The 23,015-nt window shown below is 50.9% G+C and overlaps 1 protein-coding gene across 1 annotated transcript; it reads right to left on the bottom strand.

Moving 5' to 3' along the window:
* Positions 1-768: 768 nt before the first annotated feature.
* Positions 769-19,655, bottom strand: LOC141478865 (olfactory receptor 14J1-like). The gene is made up of 2 exons (XM_074167807.1): positions 19,110-19,655; positions 769-951 (listed from the first exon to the last, which is right to left on the bottom strand). Exons 1-2 carry the CDS (start codon positions 19,653-19,655, stop codon positions 769-771), a joined length of 729 nt encoding a protein of 242 aa, XP_074023908.1.
* Between the last annotated feature and the right edge of the window lie 3,360 nt (positions 19,656-23,015).

Raw genomic sequence — 23,015 nt, 5'->3', positions numbered from 1 at the left:
TATCTTTATTGTCATTCATGGTTTTTATGTTTCTACACAAAGGTTTCATTTGTGTCACTGCACCTGAGACCATGTACCTGCTTGATGTCACCTGGTTCCCTTATAAAATTTAATTTAATAGTGGCTCCGAGCTGGCATCTTTCATAGCATCTCTGTAATAAAATGGGATCCCTTTCAGTGCAGTGCTTTCATACCAGGCTCCTTCTCCAAACAGGCCTGAGAACTGCACCCCTGAACTTCCTCTTCCTCCATCAGTTCAGGAATGAAAAGCTTAGTGTCTGTGACATTTTAGAGATGTAGAACTGGATTTTGGAGTCACCAGTCGGTGTTTGCTGACAGGTAAGATGGTGAGTGGAACTGAGGGATGTGCCCAGGCTTTTCACACAGGTTGTATTAAGGACATCCATCCTCTGGGAGGGGACTCTGGAGCGGTCTGGAGAGCATCCTGGTTCTCCTGGGTCAGCATGTTCCTGGTGTTGTGTTGAGATGGAAACAGTTGGCAGAGATGGGTTTTGGGGCCATGAGTAGTGGAAAAGGGCCTACCTCCTCCAGACACTCTCCACTTCCTCCCCACCTCTCTACAGCAGGAATTCCCACAGAGGGACACACACACGTGTCCAGGTGTGGCCACAACACAGCTCACTGGAGGGGTATGAAAATTTAAGATGCTGGGGGATGACCATGCTCCTCCTAATAAATCCCCCTTTGCAGCTGGCCTTGCTCATGGTGAGCATGAACCACTGGCTCATATGGTGTCCCTCATAATGCCTAGGTCTTCTTCTCAGGGTCACTGCTCATCCTTTCAGGTCCTTTCAGGTCCTGATATACGAGGTTTATCTTCCCTCTGATGCAGGACTGGTGACTCCTCCTTGTAAAACTTCGGAGTTTGCTGCTGGCTGAATCCCAGAGTTTCCCAAAGTCCCTCTGGACTGAAGCTCCATTTGGTCCGTTCTTAATGTTTGCGTGCAGACAGCTCACAGTGGTTGTGGTGATCCATCAGCACAAGATAACAGCAAGAGCAGTTGCAGGGCACTACAGGAAATAAAGGACATTACTAGTTTTGTACTGACCAACATAGAAATCAGCACAACAACTGTGTCAGAAATATCTTTATGCCCTGTAGAGAGAGCACAAAGCAAGTAAAGGAGAACAACCAAAACAACATGGTGCCCAGCGACTATTTAACTAATACAATAAATGTATATAACAAATTCATTTTAGCACACTCTGGTCAGATCTGTCGTTATCTCAACCCTTCGTGTGCAACATCGATTGCCGAAAAGGACTGTCGTGGTTTAGCCTCAGCCACTCTCTCGGGCCACCCAGCACCCCCCTGGCCATGAGGGGAGAATCGGAAGAAAAAGGCAAAACTTGTACGATGAGACAAAGGCAGCTTGTAATAAGTAACTAAGGGTAATTTGCTGATCAAACAGGTTAAGCAAGAGGAACGAACCCATTGTAGCAGTCTTGAGAACTTCCTATTTAACCAGAAGATACACATCCACAATGTTATCTGGCAACACCAAACATGGGAACACCCTGTTTGACAAGAAAGGCTTAACCACAATGTCATCAGAATGTGTTACCTTGAGCGAATGTTAAACCGTTAATGTCGTGCTAACGTGTGCCATTGTACCAATCAACCCTGAAAAGAATAGATTGTATAAGCTGATTCTGTGACGATATCTTATCGAAATTTCCCCAAGCAAGAAGCCCCTCGGAAGAAGCCGAAGAGGGGCGTACCGAAGATGTTGCAATCGACCTCTGTGAAGATAAAAGGAGTCGTTTAGCTTGCCTGAATTTGCGAGTCTTTGGTGGAGCTGCGACTCCCCGGCCGCCCAGCGCTGCTTTTGCTTTCCTACCTTAATAAATATTTACTAAATCTATTTCGGACTCGATTTGTCTTAAAATTCAACTATAACAACACAGTTACCAGGAAGACTGAGCCTGAGTCAAATCCATGGTAGAAGATACAAGGACAAGAGGCAATGGGCTGAGAAAAGGGACGGTCAAGCCACATAAGGAGGAACTTTTTCCAGCATGAGGATAGTCAAGCACTGGAAGCTGTTTCCCAGAGAGCGTGCAACAGCTCTGTCCTGGAAAGGGATCCAGACATCTTTGAACAAAGCCCTGACCCTTCAGGTCTGACCCTGTTTTCAATGGGAGGTTGGTCAAGACACCCTCCAATTCCCTTTGAGCCTGAATGATGCTGTCCTCCTCCCGTCCTTCCATCTGCAGGCTGAGATATTTCCCCTCTTGGAGCAGACATTCTGAAAAACCACTCCAAATCTGGAAAGACTCTTCAATGCTCCAAGGACAGTTGGGTTGGGAAAAAAAACCAAACCAAAACAAAAAACTATGCTGGATTAGTTTTTCACAGAGACAGTTTTAAAGAGTCAAAGTAGATTCAATGCATGAATTCTGACAGTCAAGTTACAAAGAGAGAGAAAAAAAGTTAACAAAATCTTTGTCAGTAAAGAAAAACTCCCCCAGCCTGTGGGATGTCCTCATTAGTTGGCCCTATAGGAACTGGGATCCTTGGGCTTCTTGGTCTTAAGTGGGAGCTCAAATCCTGAACTGGAAGGACAACATTGGCTGCAGGTACACACCATTTTCTTGACACGACTGTGAGCACGGACCCAGTTGATGAAGTTTCTCACACAGGTCACGGAGGAGGGCAGGATGTCGGGGAGAGGGGCACACGCTTCAGTTTCCCAAATCCCATGAGTTTTCCCAAACCATCCTTCTCTGTCATTGTTGAGACAGACAAATGACACGGACAGCACTCTTCTGAAGTTCAAGCAGTAACAGACTAACTTTTATTGCCACACGTACTTTCTCATATACTCTTTCTTAACACGTGTTCTTTTACTACTGATTACATATTGTCATAACAATATGTCATTGGTTAACTTTTGCAAACATCAAAGCTACTCCTTATCTTGTCAGTCTCCAGCTGGTTCCTTGAAGTTGTTTACTTCTCAGGATGTTTTCTACTCCCTTCTTTCTCAAGGATATACTTCAATATCTGCAAGGTCAATTCCTGACTCCATACCCTCAATCAAGGGGTCCACACCCCCCGTAGTCTCCCACACTTCTCTTGACCTCTGGCATCCTATTTCTTGAGATGCAAAGCTGGCGGGTCTTCTGTTGATAAAGCATCAGTGATCCTTCCAGTGATTCTGTGATTTCCTTTAGAGTGGCAAAAAATAATAATAATGATGAAAAGAAATGTTAAAGTAACAGTCTACTCCCACAATAGCAAATCTGGACAATGGCAATTAAATTAGTATTTGCCATATAAGGTATGATATCCCATCCTGAAGTACATATTGAAAGTGGTTCAGATGAAGGGTGGTCTTGCAAAAGTCACCCCTTGTGTCCCCGTGTGGCACAGACGCTGCTGGTTTCCCTCTCCAGAGAGTGGCAGAGGCCGGATCACCTTCTCAGAAGAGGCTCCTTGCCAGGGAGCCACGGCCATGGGGGGAGCTCACCTGGTTCTTACTGGCACTTCACTCAACTGCTATTTGGATACATTTGGTGCTTTTCTGGGATGACTATTCCCGCACAGAGGATCCTAAAAAGACGACTGTTTCTTAAGAGATGGTGAAAAAGGCCCTGTTTGGCCAAGAAAGCCCACCATGTGCTCTGGAGGAAGCGAGGAAGATTATAAAAAGCACTAGGAAAGTCCAAAATGCTCTTCCAAAGGGCGAGTGGCCCTGAGCAGTGGTGATTGGCCACGTGTAAGTCTGTTAGAGAGGGTCAAGCAATGTCAGCGAGAAGCAAGGGGACGGCTGATGGCTTTAGCCAATCCTTACAGCCATGTCTGAAGCCAGCCGTGGGAAGCAGTGGATGTTTGTGGGCAGAGGCTGAGGAAGAGGCTTGTCCTGAGACAATGGCAGGAAGGAAGACCCTTCCTCTGCAAACCAGGGGTGATACAGACATTCATCTCTTGTGTGCCTGCCTCAGCCTGGCGGATGGGGAATGCCCACTGCTGGGGGTGGCTGTTCTTAGGAATGCCCCATGGGCTGACAACTTGCTCCTTTCCCCTCCTTCACTGCCCACACTTGGATGGACTTCAGGAAACATCCATGAGCCTGGAGGATGCACAAACCTCCTGGGCTGAGGTCTCAGCACTGCAGGGGCAGAGGAAGGGTTTGTGAGACACATGGGCGTGCAGGGAGAGAGCAGTGTGGGGGGAGCAGTGAGTGTGCTAAAGGCAGGAAGAAGAAATGAAATATTGGGGGTTGGCTGTTCAGTGCTGGGATGTGGAGCTACAGAGAGGATTCTGGCATGGATTCTCCAGGATTCTGGAGCTTGGAAATCTTGGGGATAAATGAGCAGTAGCAAGGCTTTGGAGGAAACCAGGTGAGATGTGGGGAACTCACTGGCATTGGCAAATCCTCAGACACCCACATTTTGGTGTTGGAAACAAGGAAGCAGGCACAGGCACAGGACAGCGTAGCTGTGGTGGGGATGGCCAAGGGCCTTGGTGGGGCGTTGACACCCCAACAGATCTGAGACCCTTGCTCTCTTGCCTGTCGCTTCTGTCTCTTCCACTGAGACCCAGGAGAGAACACAAGGTCCTTCCAGCTCCAGTGCCTCGTTGCCTCCTCAGCCACCCCCCATAAATCCTGAGAGGTGCCCTACTGCTGACCTGCACCTGGCAACACACACTCCCAATCACATTGCCCCCAGGAAGAGCCCCGAACATGCCAAGAGGGAAAGGAGCCCCATCTGTAGGGGATGTGGGTAAGCACGTGGCCTTCCTGCTTGGAAGAGCACATCAAGGGCTTCCACAGTGATCTCTACTTTTAAATTTTCCGTTGTACCAAGTGTCTCCAACTTCCTGCTTCACCAGCCCCCAGGGACAGGACCCTTGTCTGCTCATTCCCTCCGTGGTTTCTTCAGTGATGGACTTCAGCAGGGCCTGCAAACACTCTCAGAAACCTGGAGGTTTGCTGCTGGCTCTTAGTCCTCTAGAGACTTGGTCAGCCTTTAGAGATCTGCAGTTCAGAAACTCGGCACCAGAGGGTTCATTAACATGCAAAACGCCCTGAGGAGCCAAGCCAGGCCATAATTTTCCCTTCTTCTTCAATTCTTCTGTGGTTAATTAGAGAGCTTTTGGGAGTGGAGTCAAAGCGAAAAGATGTCAAGGCGAAGAGGCCAAGTGCATGAAATGCTTGATTTCAACTTGCCAATTCTGCATTAACGCCAAGGAATTTGGGTTACAGGAATGTCTCCAAGTAGAGTCTGCACCATCCAGACCCATGTGGATGGGCTGGCAGAGCCACCCCCAGCAGGGGGATCCCCATCGCCCACGCTGAGGCAGTCAGGATGCAAATATCTGCAGTGCCCACTTGTCACAGGCCTCCAGGCAGAGGGTGACTCATTCCCATGACCCTCGAAGCCTGGATCAGCTCGTTGTGCTTTTGCTGTCCTTCCCTTCATCTGTCAAGCCCATGGGAGCTTTGGCTTTAACATCGTCCCTACGTCCTGGGACAAGGTTTCTCAATTCCTCCTCTGCAGCTTCCCTGCTTCCACCTCCTTTGTGCTGCCTCTTTGTCCTGGAGATCAGTCAGTTCCAACAAGCAGCCTCCTGAGACGGTGGCTTCTTTTCAAGGGGAGTTGGAGAGATCATTTTTGTGCCTGGAGGAGGCTGTCCTGTAAGGCCTATCAGATTTTCCATCATCCTTCAGCCTTCAGAGCTGCTTCCCATGGCACCACTCGCATCAGTCTCCCAAGTACATCAAAGTCTTCTTCTCTGGAGTCCACCCGTTTTTGCTCTGCTGCTGGCCTTCCTCACTCCTCTTCGGCACCTGGGACCCCACTATTTCCTGTTGACAGCAGCCAAGGCTGACACTGATTTTCACCTCCCTGACCACTCTTTTTTTTTTTTTATGTTTTTTTGCCAGGACCAGGTCCAGGTGAGCATCACCCTTGTTTGCCCACCTGGCAGCTGTGTTAAGAAGTTGTCCCAAGGTCCTCCAGGCTGCTGGCACCCTGTGTCTTTGCCTGGCCAGTGAATGCCAGGGCAACTACTCTTCCCCATAGGAACCTGCTCATTGACTTGGAGACTTCTTCAGGTTGCTGTTAGAAGACTTATTCTGCCTACTGTGCCCGATCAAGTGGAGTATAATGGCCAAGACATTTTCACCCTTACTGGCTTCTCCTCTCATCCTCACTCACACAAGCTCACTCAACCCTTGAGTAGCTGCCCTGAATTCTGTTAGGCAATGAGGGGCTGAACTTGGGACAAATGCCATTGTAGTCACTGGAGATTGAGTAAATTCGGCTGATGGAAAAGAGAGAGACCTTGCTCTCCCTACAGGACATGACTGCAGTCCATTCATATGAACACCTCTGTGAACTGCCATGAACATCAGGAGTAGGAAAGGTTCCTTTTATTTGGACATCAGCTGTCATTTCACTTGGCTAAAGGATTTCCCACCAGGCTCATGTACGATCCCCGAGATGTTTCCCCGTCTCTATCACCGTCCCCATTAGAGCTTGCAGTTTCCTGCGTGTACCTTGCACCACCTCTGGCAACTGGAATGTTCCCAGGCATTTGCATCTGAACATTTCACTCCCGCCCTCCATCTCCATTACTTAGCGTGGGAGTGGAGAAAAGAGGCTCCCATGCAGGTGCCTATTTTGTGCACAGCTCAACACCTGAGGAAAGAGGAATCCCATCTCCTGTGGGCTTCTAGCAGGCATGGGAGGGCGCTGAGTCTCCGTCAAATGCTAGGAATAGAAACGCAGGATGAGATGCCTCGATTCCCTCAGCTGAATCCCTTCCCTCAGCAGGGGTAAAGGAGATGCCTGTCTGTCCCCGTCTGGCTGTCCTGTCTAATGATGGGCCAAGGAAAGTTGATATTTAGAGCTAACTCTCCCTCTCAGCAGGGAAATGACACTTCTGGAAAGGAGTGTCTCTATCCAGCTGAGAGAGAGAACATCAGGGATTGCATCAGCAGGTTCCCCGGCAGCCCCAGGGACACCTCAAGGGATTTTAGAGGGGGGCAGAAAAGGTACTGCCTTGGGCTGTTGCTCTGCTGCTGAGCTGGGCCGGGCTCCTGGGATGGAGGGAGCTCCTGGCCGTGGGGCAGCGCATCAGAGAGACAGCTCTGCCCAGGAGCAGCTCCTCTGCCAAGCGCAGCAGGGCTGAGGGCACTGCCTGCAGGCACCGAGGGGAGAGGAGGGAAGCAAGACAGAGGCTAAAGGCAGCCTGGGGTGGGAGGACAGATGAGAGCTCGCCTGGAGAGAAATCTTCACAGCCCTTGACAGGGTAAGTCTCTGGCTGCAGGGCAATGCAGCTGCGGTTCCTGGAAAGACCTCCTAAAGCTGGCACATCCCACAGCCCATGGGATCTGTCAGGAGGACTCTCAGTTTCCCCCACGTAGAAAAAGGACGTGCTTTGGAGCACGGCTTCCCTGCTGCACCCTCAGCCGGCCAGGGCATGTCGGCTGCCTTCCCCTGGGGGAGGCTGCAGAGTGTGAAGCCGGGTGTGCAGCCAGGAGTACTCAGGGCTGTCCTTCAGAGCAGGGTCTCTGCACCGCAGGGGGCTGTGTGCCAGCGCAGGGACTTTGTCTCTTGCCAGGGTCAACACTCAGTCTGCCCAGGTTGTTCCCACAGCGGTGTGGGGAGAAGCTCTGGGGAGAAGCAGGAGAGGGTCCTTCTGCTGTCAAGACGGTGTTGAGTTGGTCAGGGCTGCTCACAGCTCCAGATCACCCCTACACGCTTCCAAGGGAACTATTTCCTCAGGTTGTGTTTCCAGTTTCTTATCTGGGGGGTGCGGGGAGAGAGGTGGAAAAAGGGATGAATGTGTAAGGATCTCTCAAGTTTGCAGAAGTCACTGTGATTCCTGAGCTGCAACTTTGAGGCATCAGTTGGTCTAAAAGAAGCCTCCTAAGGGGCCTTCAGCCGCTCCTCTGCCCATGGAGAGCACCAGCATCACCTCTGCTGGACCATCAGGGTTGCTCTGACCTGCCCTTTTGCACCTGCGAACAGGAACATGAACCCAGCCCCTGCCCTGCAAACAGGCAGGTGTCTGTAGGGCCAAGGTGAGTGCACAGAGGTTGGGATGGGCTCTGTGAGTGCTGACAGGGAAAAGACACGGCACAGGGAGACACTTCCCAGGAGGAAAATCTCCTGGCAGCAGGGATATGACCAGGGAACGAGAGGAAACTTAAACCAGAAATGTTGTGGGAGGGAGAATTCCGCAAACGCCGTACGATCCCCTCCAATGCAGACCCCTTCCCCTGAGCAAGCCCCCCCGTGCCTCCTCTCCCACCAAAGCCTCTGCCCTCAGGGCTGTGGGGTCCAAGGCATGAACCACCTCCTCTGCAGCCGGAGCTCCAGCAGAGCCGTGGTGCAGCTCTCCAGCCACGTGCCCCGTTCTCCCTGCGGAGCAGCGGGGCTGAGAGCGACTGCCCGGCAGCGTCGGTGTCTGGGAGGTGACAGGCACGGCTGGGTACGGGTGATGCTGTCCCGAGCGCCCGGCTGCCTCTGCCCTGGCCTCCTTCAGCCAGACCCTCGCTGCAGTTTCCCTTGTTTCTCCACTTGTCTGTGTTATTGCTGCTCTTTTCTTGTTCTCACTCTCAGGCTCTCTGGGGATGGGAGTTTCAGCTGCAGAGTCACACATTATCTTGTGCGTCCTCCCATGCAGTGTGTCCATGGGAACAAGGGTCCCAGCTTTCCTCTCGCCTGTGCGGCTGTGGACAATGCAGCCTGTGGGGCTGGGGAATCAGCTGGTTTTCCCTTCGTGAGATAACATCGTGAAAAAACTGATGTATCTCCTTGAGGTGTCCTTCCAAGCTGTGAGCTGCCCTCCGGGATGCAAATCTGTCCCATAGCATCTTTGTGTTACCTGAAAGCCCCATGGAGAAGCGCAGAGACGCTATGACCAAGGAAATGCTGTTGGGTTGGTGAAATGAGCCCTGTGTGTCCTGGGCTGGAAGTGGTTGCTGAGACGTTGAGAAAGGGCGAGACATTTAGTTGTCTGCAGTGGATCCCTCTGCTCTCAGCAGGTTCTGCTGACGTTTCAGGGAAACATTGAGGGCGTGTGATCGCCCTCCATCTCAGAAAGGCGCAAGCCCAGTGTGTCAGGGGCTGAGGGACAGCCCAGCTCCCCTCGCTCTGTACTAAGCCACAGGCAATCCTCTTGCCTTGCAGGATTCTCTCTGCTCTCCCTGAGTGCAGCAGGAATACTGAGGGTTTCTGACATCCCACAATGGGACGGAGGGAATTTTTTTTTCAAAAAAGCTCTCAGTTGGCCTCTGCCTCCCTCACTCCTTCGAAGAGGCAGTGCAGGTACTGGCACACCCTTGTGCATTGGGCATGGTTTTATCTGACAAAGTCAAACACCAGGACTGGCCCCTGCTTCCAGCGTTCCCGTGAACTCTCTGCTGCAGAGCAGGGCTGACTCCTCGGCACCAGTGGGCAGAGGCCCAGCTCCTCATGGCACGTTCAACCAGCACGGTAGCAGAGCTTCAGCCATGGAGCTGAGGGAAGGTCTCCTAGAAAAGGAATACAGGGGGTAAGGCGTGTAGCAGGGAAGGGTCTGTAGGAAAAGGCTTTGGTTTTGCTGCTAAAAGTCTCCATTAACTTGTCAATGACTTTTCCTCCTTGCAGGGGTCTCCATGCCCAGAGGCAGCAAATGTCCAACAGCAGCTCCATCACACAGCTCCATGGGGTTCCATGAGAACTGGAGTAGGTTTTGCTCTGAGACGTCCACCGTAACTTGTCACTGCCTTTTCTTCCTTGGACAGGTTCCAATGCGCAGAGGAAGCAAATGCCCAACAGCAGCTCCATCACCCAGTTCCTCCTCCTGGCATTCGCAGACACACGGGAGCTGCAGCTCTTGCACTTCGGGCTCTTCCTGGGCATCTACCTGGCTGCCCTCCTGGGAAACGCGCTCATCATCACCGCCATCGCCTGTGACCACCGCCTCCACACCCCCATGTACTTCTTCTTCCTCAACCTCTCCGTTCTTGACCTGGGCTCCATCTCCACCACTGTCCCCAAAGCCATGGCCAATTCCCTGTTTGACACCAGGGCCATCTCCTACTGGGGATGTGCTGCACAGCTATTTCTGTTTTTCTTCTTCATTGGTGCAGAGTACTCCCTTCTCACTGTCATGTCCTACGACCGCTACGTTGCCATCTGCCAACCCCTGCACTACGGGACCCTCCTGGGCAGCAGAGCTTGTGTCCACATGGCAGCAGCTGCCTGGGGCAGTGGGTTTCTCAATGCTCTCCTGCACACGGCCAATACATTTTCCCTACCCCTCTGCCAGGGCAATGTCCTGGACCAGTTCTTCTGTGAAATCCCCCAGATCCTCAAGCTCTCCTGCTCACACTCCTACCTCAGGGAAGTTGGGCTTGTTGTGGTCAGTGTCTGTTTAGGCTTTGGCTGTTTTGTTTTCATTGTGGTGTCCTATGTGCAGATCTTCAGGGCCGTGCTGAGGATCCCCTCTGAGCAGGGACGGCACAAAGCCTTTTCCACGTGCCTCCCTCACCTGGCCGTGGTCTCCCTTGTTATCACCACTGGCATGTTTGCCTACCTGAAGCCCCCTTCCATCTCCTCCTCACCCCTGGACTTGGTGGTGTCATTTCTGTACTCGGTGGTGCCTCCAGCTGTGAACCCCCTCATCTACAGCATGAGGAACCAGGAGCTGAAAGACACATCGAAGAAGCTGATTCTGTCACTAATCTCTCAGCAGCATTAACCTGCCCGTGTCTCTTCAGAAGTGATTTCAGTTTCATCTGGGGAATTTCCTGGGCTTTGGGCCTTTTCTCTGTGATAACCCTGTGTGTCCAGGAACGTTCCAGTTCCCCAGAGGCATGAACCCAGCTCTTCTGACCCTGAGGCCCGTTCACGTGTGCCTGGCACAGGGGTACAGCTGACCTCCCATCTCATGTCTCTTTAATAAAATGGGATTTCTTCAGTGCCGGTGTCTGGAGGTTTGGCTCTTCTTCCAAAGCTGAGCTCAGGCTGAGGAAGTTGTCCTCACAAGGCCATGCTGCTTTGTTTGGGTTCTCCATGGGATGAGGGAAGAGTGTTAGGCAATGGGACAATGTGGGGCAATGTATTAGGGAACGGGCCCAGGCTGAGCCTTCACCCGTGGGTGCCCAGTTCCCCCGGAAACGGTGAATGATCCACAGGGATCTGCCTGGGACTGTCCCTCCATGGCTTTCAGTCATCACAGCCAACTCGCTCTGCGGAGCAGAAACAACAGTGCAGGACCCTGTGGAGATCGTGGGGAGGGGGCAGGAGTGGCAAATGAGGCCAGATCAGACAAAGTTCCCTGGTGAAATGTTCTCTGGGGACAGGGACACCCTTGGAGAAGAGCAAAGGAGCATCTCTGTGCATCCAAGGTGGAAAAAAAAAGACGACAAAGAGAAATCAATCTCTGCATGCACCAGCTCAGGGCAGGCTTCTCTAGGGATGGAGCAGTCTGAGGAGCTCCGGGGCCCGGAGTCTTCTCCTGGAAGAGGGGCTGACACAGAGGGGCTTGCTGTCAGTGGTCAGGATGTCTTGGAGACAGGCGCAGGGGACACGGGGAGACACTGGTCTCTGCCATCTCATGCCATGTCCGGCCCTCAGCCCTGGGGCCAATGTGGGGCTGAGACATCTCTCTGCCCCCCAGGAGCTACTGTGACCATCAGATGGGCTGAGGCTGTGGGGTTGAGTCTGCAGAGCTTTGCAGAACCCATCAATGGGCACTGCCACGGGGTCAGCCCAGAATGGGCTGCTTTTCTGGGCTGGACAGGGCAGAGATGGGGGAGAGGGACAAGAAGCAAGAGGGAGAACCAGAGAGAGACTGGGATGGGCTTGAAAGTGCTTGGAAGAGGAACACACTAAAGTTAGCTGAGCACCCTGCCCATGCAGGGTGAGGAGTCACACAAGAGGGTTGGTGTTGCAGAGCCAGGGCTCGTAGAAGGCATCTGAGACTTGCAGACACGGGAGAGAGGAGGTTGGTCTGTGCCTTTGGTGGCATGGGCAGTTGAGGAAGGTGGCACAGAGCATTTGTAGCAGCCCAAATCTTTCGCACTGGCCACTTCCAGCACCGGCAGCACACCCCAAGTTTATGGGTGAATTTTCCTGTTTGGCCATCTCCATCCTCCTGCCGGGCTCAGTGCCTGCATCAATTTTCTTGAAGCAAAGGACCACCAAGATGGTCAGGTCAGCCTTTCCCATGAGGAGACGCTGAGGGAGATGAGCTAGTCCAGCCTGGAGAAAGGAAGGCTGAGAGGGATCTCATTGCAGCCTGCCAGTACCTAGGAGGACTTTATGGAGAACAGAGAGCCAAGCTCTTCACCAGGGTGCATGGTGGGAGGACAAAAGACGGTGGGTGGAAGGTGAAAGAGAAGAGGCTCAGCCTGCAGATAGGAAAGCGCTTTTCCCCATGAGCTGAGCCAAGCATTGGAGCAGGTCGCCCAGAGATGCCGAGCAGACTCCAGCCCTGGAGGTTGTCAAACTTTTTTCAAACTGGTCCAAGCCTTGAACAACGTGGCCTGACCATGTTTCTGACAGGCTGGAACGGAGACCTCCCAAGGCCCCTTCCAACTTGAGCTGATACTATGAACCTATGACCTCAGGCTCTTTTTCTGATAACAACAGAGCAAATGCTTATGGGGCACGAATCTCCCTCTGCTGTATGTGACCCCCTAAAACAAAACCTCAGCCAGTGACAAGAGGTCGGTATCACGGTGTGACTCTCTGTGCAAAGACTGAGGGGTGTCATTGACAGTCCTGGGCAGGAACTGTTTTGGGGACACGGGGCTCTATGCAAGGCACAAAATGACCATTTTTATTTTTTTTTTTTTTAAATGCTGCAAGCCTCATCAAAGAAGAAGTAAGGAAAAGATGCAAAGAAAATAAAATATACTTTTCAGCTTTTAAAATTATTTGTGGATTTTTTTCCTTTTGCTTTAATATAATAGTCAAAGGGGGGAATTTGTATCCTTGCTCTTCTTTTTATTTTTTTTTAAAAAAAAAAAAAAGAAAGTGTGTTCCAGAACTGGGATTGGATGTAGGACACAAATACCTTCAGCTACAGAGGCACAGATACCTCCTGCCAGCATAGATGCCCTGGACAAGTGCCAGCGCACTCCTGACTTCTCCCGTCGCTCAATCAGCCAGAGCTTTTTGAAACATTCCATCAGGTACCAACTGTCGTGGTTTGGCCTCAGAGGACAACAAAGAACCACGGGGCAGCCGTGCTCTCTCAAGCCCCCCCCACGGCCATGAGGGGAGAATCGGAAGGAAAAGGCAAAACTCGTGGGTTGGGACAAAGGCAGTTTAACAGAACAACAAAGGGAACAAGAAAACAATAACAGTAACACGGATAGTGATGCCGTGAAAGTCGAAATCAGGACTCAAGAGTGGGGATGACTATTAAGCAGGTATTCTTTATTGCAGCGCTGGACGCACAGGGGATCGCTCCTCCAAATGTGCGCGCCGAAAGCCATGAGTTACACAGCTTATACACAAGTTAAACATACATATTCATTATTCTTCCCAGAACTCATTGTCATACGTTGCCACCCACTCCCGCATGCGTCTTTCAGTCTCTTGCTGGTCTTCAAAGACCTCTGGTGGTCGCTTACTTCATCCCTTCCTCTTCATCACTGCATCCTTTTGGTGAACTGCAGTCATCTACTTCTCTATTCTTGCTGACAAAGCCGCAAGGCTGGTTTAGGCTGGCTCTGCATGCCTTGGTGGTCTCGACACATCCTGTTCTCAGAGATAAGTTCCTCTTGGAAGATAACAAGGTGCTGACCTGTACAATTGCTAGTTGCATACGTGCTTAGGCCCCTGTTTGCATTTAGCCAAGTTAGAAAAACAAAGACTCACAGTATTTGCTAACTCATTGTTTGTGCTAAGAGCGGCTTAGTTGTGTCAAGCAAACCTTCAAGCCATACTCAGCCCTATTCCTTCATTCAACCCCCGCTTTTCTTTAAGCTATAGCAAATTCTTTTGCAAAATCTTGTTTACAGTCCACAATACATGTACTGGTTGAGCAAGAGTCCGTACTTTCCACCACATCCAAAGGTTGAGAGCAGTCAACAGTAGGGCTACAAGGATCAGCACTAGTACAGGATGCACTGGGAAGTTGAAAAACGGTGCCGCGGTTGGAGATTTTAATGAGGTATTTAGAAAAATGTCCCACCAGTGGTGTTCCCCGGTTTCCTCGATGGTTGTAATGATGTTCCTTATTTCCAGAGTATCGTGCTGGACTTGCCATAATGTTCGTTTAGATGTTTCTTTCACTTTCTCTAGCAGTGAGTATACTTGCTTCACATCAAATTTACATGCTATATCAACTGAGCTGTTTTCTCTTATTTCTAGGATGGTATTTGTCCTTAATCTCCCCAGTCTCTCCTAATTTGGCCATCAATTTGTAAAACTGTGTATACCTTAGTTTATTCATCTGTGATATTCAGACCTACATTAACCAAGTATCCATTCCTGGTCCAGTCTTCAGGGTCGGGGACATCATCTAGACCTTGACGGGTGATGCAGTTCTCTGTCCAGCTGTGATGCAGAAGATCATGATAATGGTTTCCGGAATCGCAGTTTTGCTGGTCCAGTACATTCAGAGGTCCATTTCTGCTCAAGTGGGGGATCTTCCTCACGCTTAGGAGCCTTCCATTGTTTACGTCTTTGTAATCTTAGTTTTAAAGGTCCTAAAGGTTCCGAAGTCCACTGCTTATCTGGAGCCTTTTTCACTCGGGAGCAGTGAATCCAGGCCGGCTGTTCTTTTTACTTTGATTGCAGTGAAGGTGGTCAGTAGCACTTGGAATGCTCTGTTCCACTTTTCTTCTAGTGGGTCGCCTGAAAAATTCTTAATATAAACCCAATTTCCAGGACTAAAGGGATAGATAGGATGGTCCAGTCCCTTAACTCTGATTCCTAAGTCATTCTTATTGATTTTCTCTAATGAAGGGAGTAGGCAGCCTAGGAGGTTCCTTGAGTGTATGGAAGATAACTTCCTGACACAACTGGTAGGAGAGCCTACCAGGGGAGGCGCCTCACTAGACCTACTTTTCACAAACAAAGAAGAACTAGTGGGAGATGTGGAGGTAGGAGGCCATCTTGGGCTTAGCGATCATGAAATGGTCAAGTTTTCAATTCTTAGTGAGGTAAGGAAGGGGGTGAGCAAAACCTCCGCCTTGGACTTCCGGAGGGCGGACTTTAGCCTGTTCAGAGCCCTGGTTGGGAGGGTCCCTTGGGAGATAATCCTGCAGGGAAAAGGGGTCCAGGAGGGCTGGACGCTCTCCAAGAAGGAAATCCTAAAGGCCCAGGAGCAGGCTGTCCCCCTGAGGCGCAAAATTAAAGGGTGGGGAAAATGGCCGGCCTGGTTGAACAAAGAGTTTTTGATGGGACTTAGGGGAAAAAAGGAGGGTTTACCACCTTTGGATGAAGGGACAGGCAACTCAGGAGGAGTACAGAGATCTTGTTAGGTTACACAGAGAAAAAATTAGGAAGGCAAAAGCCCAGCTGGAACTCAACCTGGCCATTAATATAAGGGACAACAAAAAAAGTTTTTATAAATACATCAACAAAAAGAGAGTCAGGGAGAATCTCCATCCCTTCCTGGATGCGGGGGGAAACATTGCGACCAAGGACGAGGAGAAGGCTGAGATACTTAATGCCTTCTTTGCCTCCGTCTTCAATAGTCAGACCAGCTACCCCCAGCGTGTACAGCTTCCTGGGCTGGAAGATAAGGATGGAGAGCAGAACAACCCCCCCATCTGTGATTCTGTGAAAGAGACACAGTGAAAGAAATGTTCTCTTTGAACAGCTCCAACTGCACTAATCCCAAAACGTCAGGGTTTCAGGAGCATCTTCAAGTAGACTCTTCAGCATCTAGATCTGCCCATTTTTCATTGTCTGTGGGGTAAATTACATGTGACCCCACTGTCGTGAAGGCAGGGATGAGAGTGATCTGCTCCAGCGTTGGACATCATGGGTGCAATTGCCCAGGTTTCCCTTCAAGACAAAGGAGAGAAAGAAATCCGTTGTCTCCACTGAGGTGCCCTGGCCTATCCTGTCTGTCCACCAGCTCCTGCTCCAGAAAGGCTCCCGTAGCTCCTGGGTCACATTTCCCAGTCCCTTGTGGAGGCTTCAGCTACTTCTATACAAGTATACATTTATGCAGCCATTTCCAAAAACACATTTCGTTCCAACACTTGGAATGGAGAAGCTGTGCTCTGAGGACATGTTTATTTGAATACATTTCATGTCTATATCTCATATCTAAAGGGACCTGGGAGCAATGAAGTTTGGATAAGTTGGATAGATCCTGCTTTTCTCTCTTTGCTGTCAATTGATGGCCCCACCTGCTGGCACCTCCCTCATATCGTCCCTTTTTATTAGATTTATAGATTCATAGATTGGTCCAGGCCAGAAGGGACCTCCAAAGGTCATCTAGTCCGACCTCCCCGCAGTCAGCAGGGACACCCCCAACTAGACCAGGTTGCCCAGGGCCTCGTCGAGCTTCACCTTGAATATCTCAAGGGAAGGGGCCTCAACCACTTCCCTGGGCAACCCGTTCCAGTGTTCCACCACCCTCATGGTAAAGAACTTTTTCCTAATATCCAATCTAAATCTCCCCCTCCCCAGCTTAAAACCATTGCCCCTCGTCCTGTCACTGCAGGCCTTTGGAAACAGACCCTCCCCAACCTTCCTGTAGCCCCCCTCAGGTACTGGAAGGCCGCTATGAGGTCTCCCCAGAGCCTCCTTTTCTCCAAGCTGAACAACCCCAGCTCCCTCAGTCTGTCCTCATAGGAGAGGTGCTCCAGCCCCCTGATCATTTTGGTGGCCCTCCTCTGGACCCGCTCCATCAGGTCCATGGCCTTTCTATATTGAGGGCTCCAGACCTGCACACAGTACTCCAGGTGAGGTCTCACTAGAGCAAAGTGGCAGAATCCCCTCTCTGGATCTGCTGGCAACACTTCTTTTGATGCAGCCCAGGATGTGATTGGCCTTCTGGGCTGCGAGAGCACATTGCCTGTGCAATGACAGCACATTGCCTGACCAATGAGATGGCCAAATCTTGATGGGGCGTATAAAAGCATAACACCATGGCCCTCCAAGGGCCAGACCGTAACCGATGTACATATTCCGAGTTCATCCAGTAACCTTCTCTTTCAGGCACCGTGAAACGCAGTCCAAGAGAGCATGCTCTAGGACACATTTCTCATCTGAAGTGAGGCTCAGCGGCCTTTAGCTCCCCAGCTCAGTGTCTGGGCCGTTTTGAAGGATCCAGACCATGTTTACTTTTGGCCAGATGTCAGGGAGTCCTGCCAGTCTCCATGACCATTAAAGTAAAAAAGCACAGGCTCTTGCTCCATGTTTCTGTTCCCCTGGCTGAGGGATTTGATGCATGTCTGGGCTGTAGCACCTCGGGTGTAGCTCCAGGCCAAGCTTGGACTTGTCTTAAATGAAACCTGGGTACCGAGAGTCAAAGACCTTCTGTGTGCAAAGGCTTTGCTTCAGGGCAGAGCCATGGCCAAGTGGATGGCACCTGGAAACTTCAAGCTGAAAGTGGATGCCAGGACAGTGAGCAAACCCTGCTGTCTCCAAAACCCCTCAAAGTAAGAAGTTTTTCCTCACGTTGAGATGGAATTTCCCGTGTTCCAGCCTTTGTCCATTGCCCCTTGTACTGTCCCTGGGCACCACTGAAAAGAGTCTGGCCCCATCCTCTTGACGCCCGCCCTTTAGATACTGGTAAGCATTGGTGAGATCCCCTCAGTCTTTCCTCACCAAAGAGGTGCACATGTCCCTTGAGCATGTTTGTAGCCTCCGCTAGACTCCCTCCAGTAGTTCCCTGTCCTTCTTGAACTGGAGAGCCCAGACCTGGACGCAGTACTCCAGATGTGGCGTCACCAGGGCAGAGGAGAGGGGGAAGATGACCTCCCTCGACCTGCTGGCCATGCACCACAGGAGACCGTTGGCCTTCTTGACCACAAGGGCACATGGCTGGCTCATGGGCAACTTGTTGTCCACCAAGACTCCCAGGTCTCTCTCTGCAGAGCTTCTTTCCAGCAGGTAAACCAACCTCTAACTTGTACCATTGCATGAAACAGACACCTCTTAAGTTTTACAAGGAGAAGTGGCCAGTGCTGCATCAGCGGGGAGAAAAACCCCATATATCAGGGGACCTCACCAAGGGAGCAGTGACCCTGAGAAGAATGGCTTGGGCACTGTGAAGGACACCATACGAGCCAGTGGTTCATGCTCACCATGAACAAGGCCAGCTGCAAAGGGGCATTCATTAGGAGGAGCGTAGCCACCCTGGACGTCTGGAGTTTTCATCCCCCTCCAGTGAGCTGTGGTGTGGCCACACATGGACATGTGTGTCCCTCTGTGAGAATTCCTGCTGTAGAGAGGTGGGGAGGAACTGGAGAGTGCCCAGAGGAGGTCTGCACTTCTCTTGTACTCAAGGCCCCAAACCCCATCTTTGTCGACCTCTTCAAGCCCAACACAACCCAAGGAACACGCTCGACTCAGGAGGACCACCATGCTCTCCAGACCGCTCCAGATTCCCCTCCAAGACGCTGGGTGTCCTTAATGTCACCTGTGTGAAAGCCCTGAGTACATCCCTCAGATCCACTCACCATCTTATCTGTCACCAGACACCAACTGGTGACTTCTAAACCCAGTTTTACATTTCTAAAACGTCAGAGCTTTTCATTCCTGAACACATGGAGGAAGAGGATCTCTAGAGGTGTGCTTCTCAGGCCTGCTGGGAGATAGATCCCGGTATGAAAGCAGGACACTGCGGAGATCCCCTTTTATTACAGAGATGCTGCGTAAGAGGCCAGCTCTGAGCCACTGTTAAACACACTTTTATAAGGGAAGCAGGTGACACAAAGTAGGTACATGTCTCAGGTGCAGGGATGCAAATGCAAACATTTCTGTAGAACTAAAATAAACATGAACACAAATAACAACAGCAATCATGATAACTAAAATGCTTTAAAATAAAAAATTAAAAAAAAAAAAAAGGACGTAATCAGATAGTGTGGGAATCATTGGGGGGGAAAGGTGGCAAATTTGTCACTCTCGGAGAAGGTCCATGAAATCAGCCTCCTAGTGACATCCTTGAGCTCTTTGTTTCTCATGCTGTAGATGAGGGGGTTCACAGCTGGAGGAAGCACTGAGTACAGAACAGTCACCACCAGATCCAGGTATGGAGAGGAGATGGAGGGGGGCTTCAGGTGGGCAAAGAAGCCAGTGCTGAGAAACAGGGAGACCACGGCCAGGTGAGGGAGGCACGTGGAAAAGGCTTTGTGCCGTCCCTGCTCAGAGGGGATCCTCAGCACGGCCCTGAAGATCTGCACATAGGACACCACAATGAACACAAAACAACCAAATGCTAAACAGGCACTGACCACAAGAAGCCCAACTTCCCTGAGGTAGGAGTGTGAGCAGGAGAGCTTGAGGATCTGGGGGATTTCACAGAAGAACTGGTCCAGGACATTGCCCTGGCAGAGGGGTAGGGAAAATGTATTGGCCGTGTGCAGGAGAGCATTGAGAAACCCACTGCCCCAGGCAGCTGCTGCCATGTGGACACAAGCTCTGCTGCCCAGGAGGGTCCCGTAGTGCAGGGGTTGGCAGATGGCAACGTAGCGGTCGTAGGCCATGACAGTGAGAAGAAAATACTCTGTTGTGATAAAGAAGAAAAAGAACAAGAGCTGGGCCACACATCCCCAGTAGGAGATGGCCCTGGTGTCCCAGAGGGAAACTGCAAGAGATTTGGGGACAGTGGTGGAGATGGATCCCAGGTCAAGAACGGAGAGGTTGAGGAGGAAGAAGTACATGGGGGTGTGGAGGCGGTGGTCACAGGCGATGGCGGTGATGATGAGTGCGTTTCCCAGGAGGGCAGCCAGGTAGATGCCCAGGAAGAGCCAGAAGTGCAAGCGCTGCAGCTCCTTCTTGTTTTCAAATGCCAGGAGGAGGAAATGGGTAGGAGGAGGCTGAAATCAATTAAAAGAGATTTTAGAGCCTTAGGGCAGCAGCTCAAGGGGTCAGGAACACAAGTAGTCTTCTCTTCTATCCCACCAGTGGCAACTGTGAATAAAGAAATTGATAGGAAGAGGCAACAGATCAACTTGTGGCTCCGGGACTGGTGTTACAGGCAGGGCTTTGGGTTTTTCGAACATAGGTGGCTATATGAGACACCTGGCATGCCATTGTCAGGTGAGACACAGCTGTCCCGGAGGGGGAAAAGAATTTTGGGGCAGGAGTTAGCAGGGCTCATTGACCGGTCTTTAAACTAGATATGAGGGGGGAAGGGGGGATAACTGGGCCTGTCAAGATTAAGCCTGAGGAAAGCATGCCACGGTTTGAAGGAGGCCACATTAGTGAGGACTCACACTCTGACATTTCATCAGAGAAAGGTGATAGACGTTTAGAAATTACTGCTAGAGAACAATGGGAAAACCCTTTCCTAGAAGGGGAAAAGGGTACTAGGCTAAGAGTTAACAAAGCTCACGGACAGAGCTTTAAGCCGAAAGTTAAGGGGGATGGGGATAAAACCAAGCCTGCTGGTAATGAACCTGAGTGTCAAGGGCCAAAGATGGGGGTGAAATCAGTAGCCCAGGTCAAGTGCATCTACGCTAATGCACGTAGCATGGGCAACAAACAGGATGAGCTGGAAGCCATGGTGCGGCAGGACAACTATGACATAGTTGCCATCACGGAAACGTGGTGGGACGATGGTCATGACTGGAATGCTGCAATAAGTGGCTATAAGCTCTTCAGAAGGAATAGGCAAGGAAGGAGGGGGGGGTGTGTGGCTCTGTACATTAGAGAGTTGTTTGACTCTATAGAGATAGACTCCAGTGATGAAGAAGTGGAGTGTTTATGGGTAAGGGTGAAAGGGAAGGCTAACAAAGGTGATTTTGTGCTGGGAGTCTGCTATAGACCACCCAACCAGGATGAGCAGGCTGATGAGGTATTCTATAAGCGGCTGGCTGCAGTCTCGCAAACGCCAGCCCTTGTTCTAGTTGGGGACTTCAACTTACCAGACATCTGCTGGAAATATAACACAGCAGAGAGCAGGCAGGCTAGGAGGTTCCTCGAGTGTATGGAGGATAACTTCCTGACACAAATGGTAGGTAAGCCTACCAGGGGAGGTGCCTTGCTAGACCTACTGTTCACAAATAAAGAAGGGCTAGTTGGGGACGTGGAGGTCGGAGACAGTCTTGGGCTTAGTGATCATGAAATGGTTAAGTTTTCCATTCATAGTGAGGTAAGGAAGGGGATTAACAAAACCTCCATCTTGGACTTCCGGTGGGCAGACTTTAACCTGTTCAGAACCCTGGTTGGGAGAGTCCCGTGGGAGGTAGTCCTGAGAGACAAAGGAGCCCAGGAAGGCTGGACGCTCTTCAAGAGGGAAATCCTAAAGGCCCAGGAGCAGGCTGTCCCCATGAAGCGCAAAATTAAAGGGCGGGGAAAATGGCCGGCCTGGATGAACAAAGAGCTCTTGATGGGACTTAAGGAAAAAAGGAAGGTTTGGAAGAGGGGACAGGCAACTCGGGAGGAGTACAGAGATTGTGTTAGGTCATACAGAGAAAAAATCAGGAAGGCAAAAGCCCAGCTAGAACTCAACCTGGCCATTAATATAAGGGACAACAAAAAAAGTTTCTATAAATACATCAACAAAAAGAGAGTGACAGAGAATGTCCATCCCTTACTGGATGCGGGGGGAAACCTTGCAACCAAGGATGAGGAGAAGGCTGAGATACTTAATGCCTTCTTTACCTCTGTCTTTAATAGTCAGACCAGCTACCCCCAGGGAGTTCAGCTTCTTGGGCTGGAAGATAAGAATGGAGAACAGAACAACTCCCCTGTAATCCAAGAGGAAGTAGTTAATGATTTGCTTATGCACCTGGACACGCATAAGTCTATGGGGCCGGATGGCATTCACCCAAAGGTTCTCAGGGAGCTGGCAAGAGAGCTTACCAAGCCTCTCTCCATTATTTATCAACAATCCTGGTCAACAGGAGAGGTGCCAGATGACTGGAGGGTGGCCAATGTGACGCCCATCTACAAGAAGGGCCGGAAGGAGGATCCTGGAAACTACAGGCCTGTCAGCCTGACCTCGGTACCGGGAAAGATCATGGAGAGGATCATCCTGAGTGAGCTCTCAAGGCATGTGCAGGGCAGCCAAGGGATCAGGGCCAGCCAGCATGGGTTTATGAGAGGGAGGTCCTGCCTGACCAACTTGATCTCTTTCTATGACCATGTGACCCGCTTTCTCGATGAGGGGAAGGCTGTGGACGTTGTCTACCTGGACTTTGGTAAGGCCTTTGACACCGTCCCTCACGGCATTCTCCTGGAGAAACTGGAGAATCATGGCATAGACAAGTGTACCCTCCGCTGGATAAAAAACTGGCTGGATGGCCGTGCTCAGCGAGTTGTGATTAATGGAGCAAAATCTGGTTGGCGGCCGGTCACCAGTGGTGTCCCTCAGGGCTCAGTTTTGGGGCCAGTCTTGTTCAATATCTTCATTGATGATCTAGATAAGGGGATTGAGTGCACCCTCAGTAAGTTTGCGGATGACACCAAACCAGGTGGGAGTGTTGATCTGCTTGAGGGTCGGCAGGCTCTACAGAGGGACCTGGACAGGTTGGACCAATGGGCCAAGGCCAATGGGATGAGGTTTAATAAGGCCAAGTGCCGGGTTCTGCATTTCGGCCACAACAACCCCAGGCAACGCTACAGGCTTGGGGAAGAGTGGCTGGAAAGCTGCCTGGCAGAAAAGGACCTGGGAGTGTTAGTGGACAGCCGGCTTAACATGAGCCAGCAGTGTGCCCAGGCAGCCAAGAAGGCCAACGGCATCCTGGCCTGTATCAGGAATAGCGTGGCCAGCAGGAGCAGGGAAGTCATCGTGCCTCTGTACTCGGCACTGGTGAGGCCTCACCTCGAGTGCTGTGTTCAGTTTTGGGCCCCTCACTACAGGAAAGACATTGAAGTGCTGGAGCGTGTCCAGAGGAGAG

Source organism: Numenius arquata, unplaced genomic scaffold, assembly GCF_964106895.1.
Source record: "Numenius arquata unplaced genomic scaffold, bNumArq3.hap1.1 HAP1_SCAFFOLD_45, whole genome shotgun sequence".
NCBI classification, from domain to species: Eukaryota; Metazoa; Chordata; class Aves; order Charadriiformes; family Scolopacidae; genus Numenius; species Numenius arquata.
This window is presented reverse-complemented; position numbering and strand designations above follow the sequence as displayed.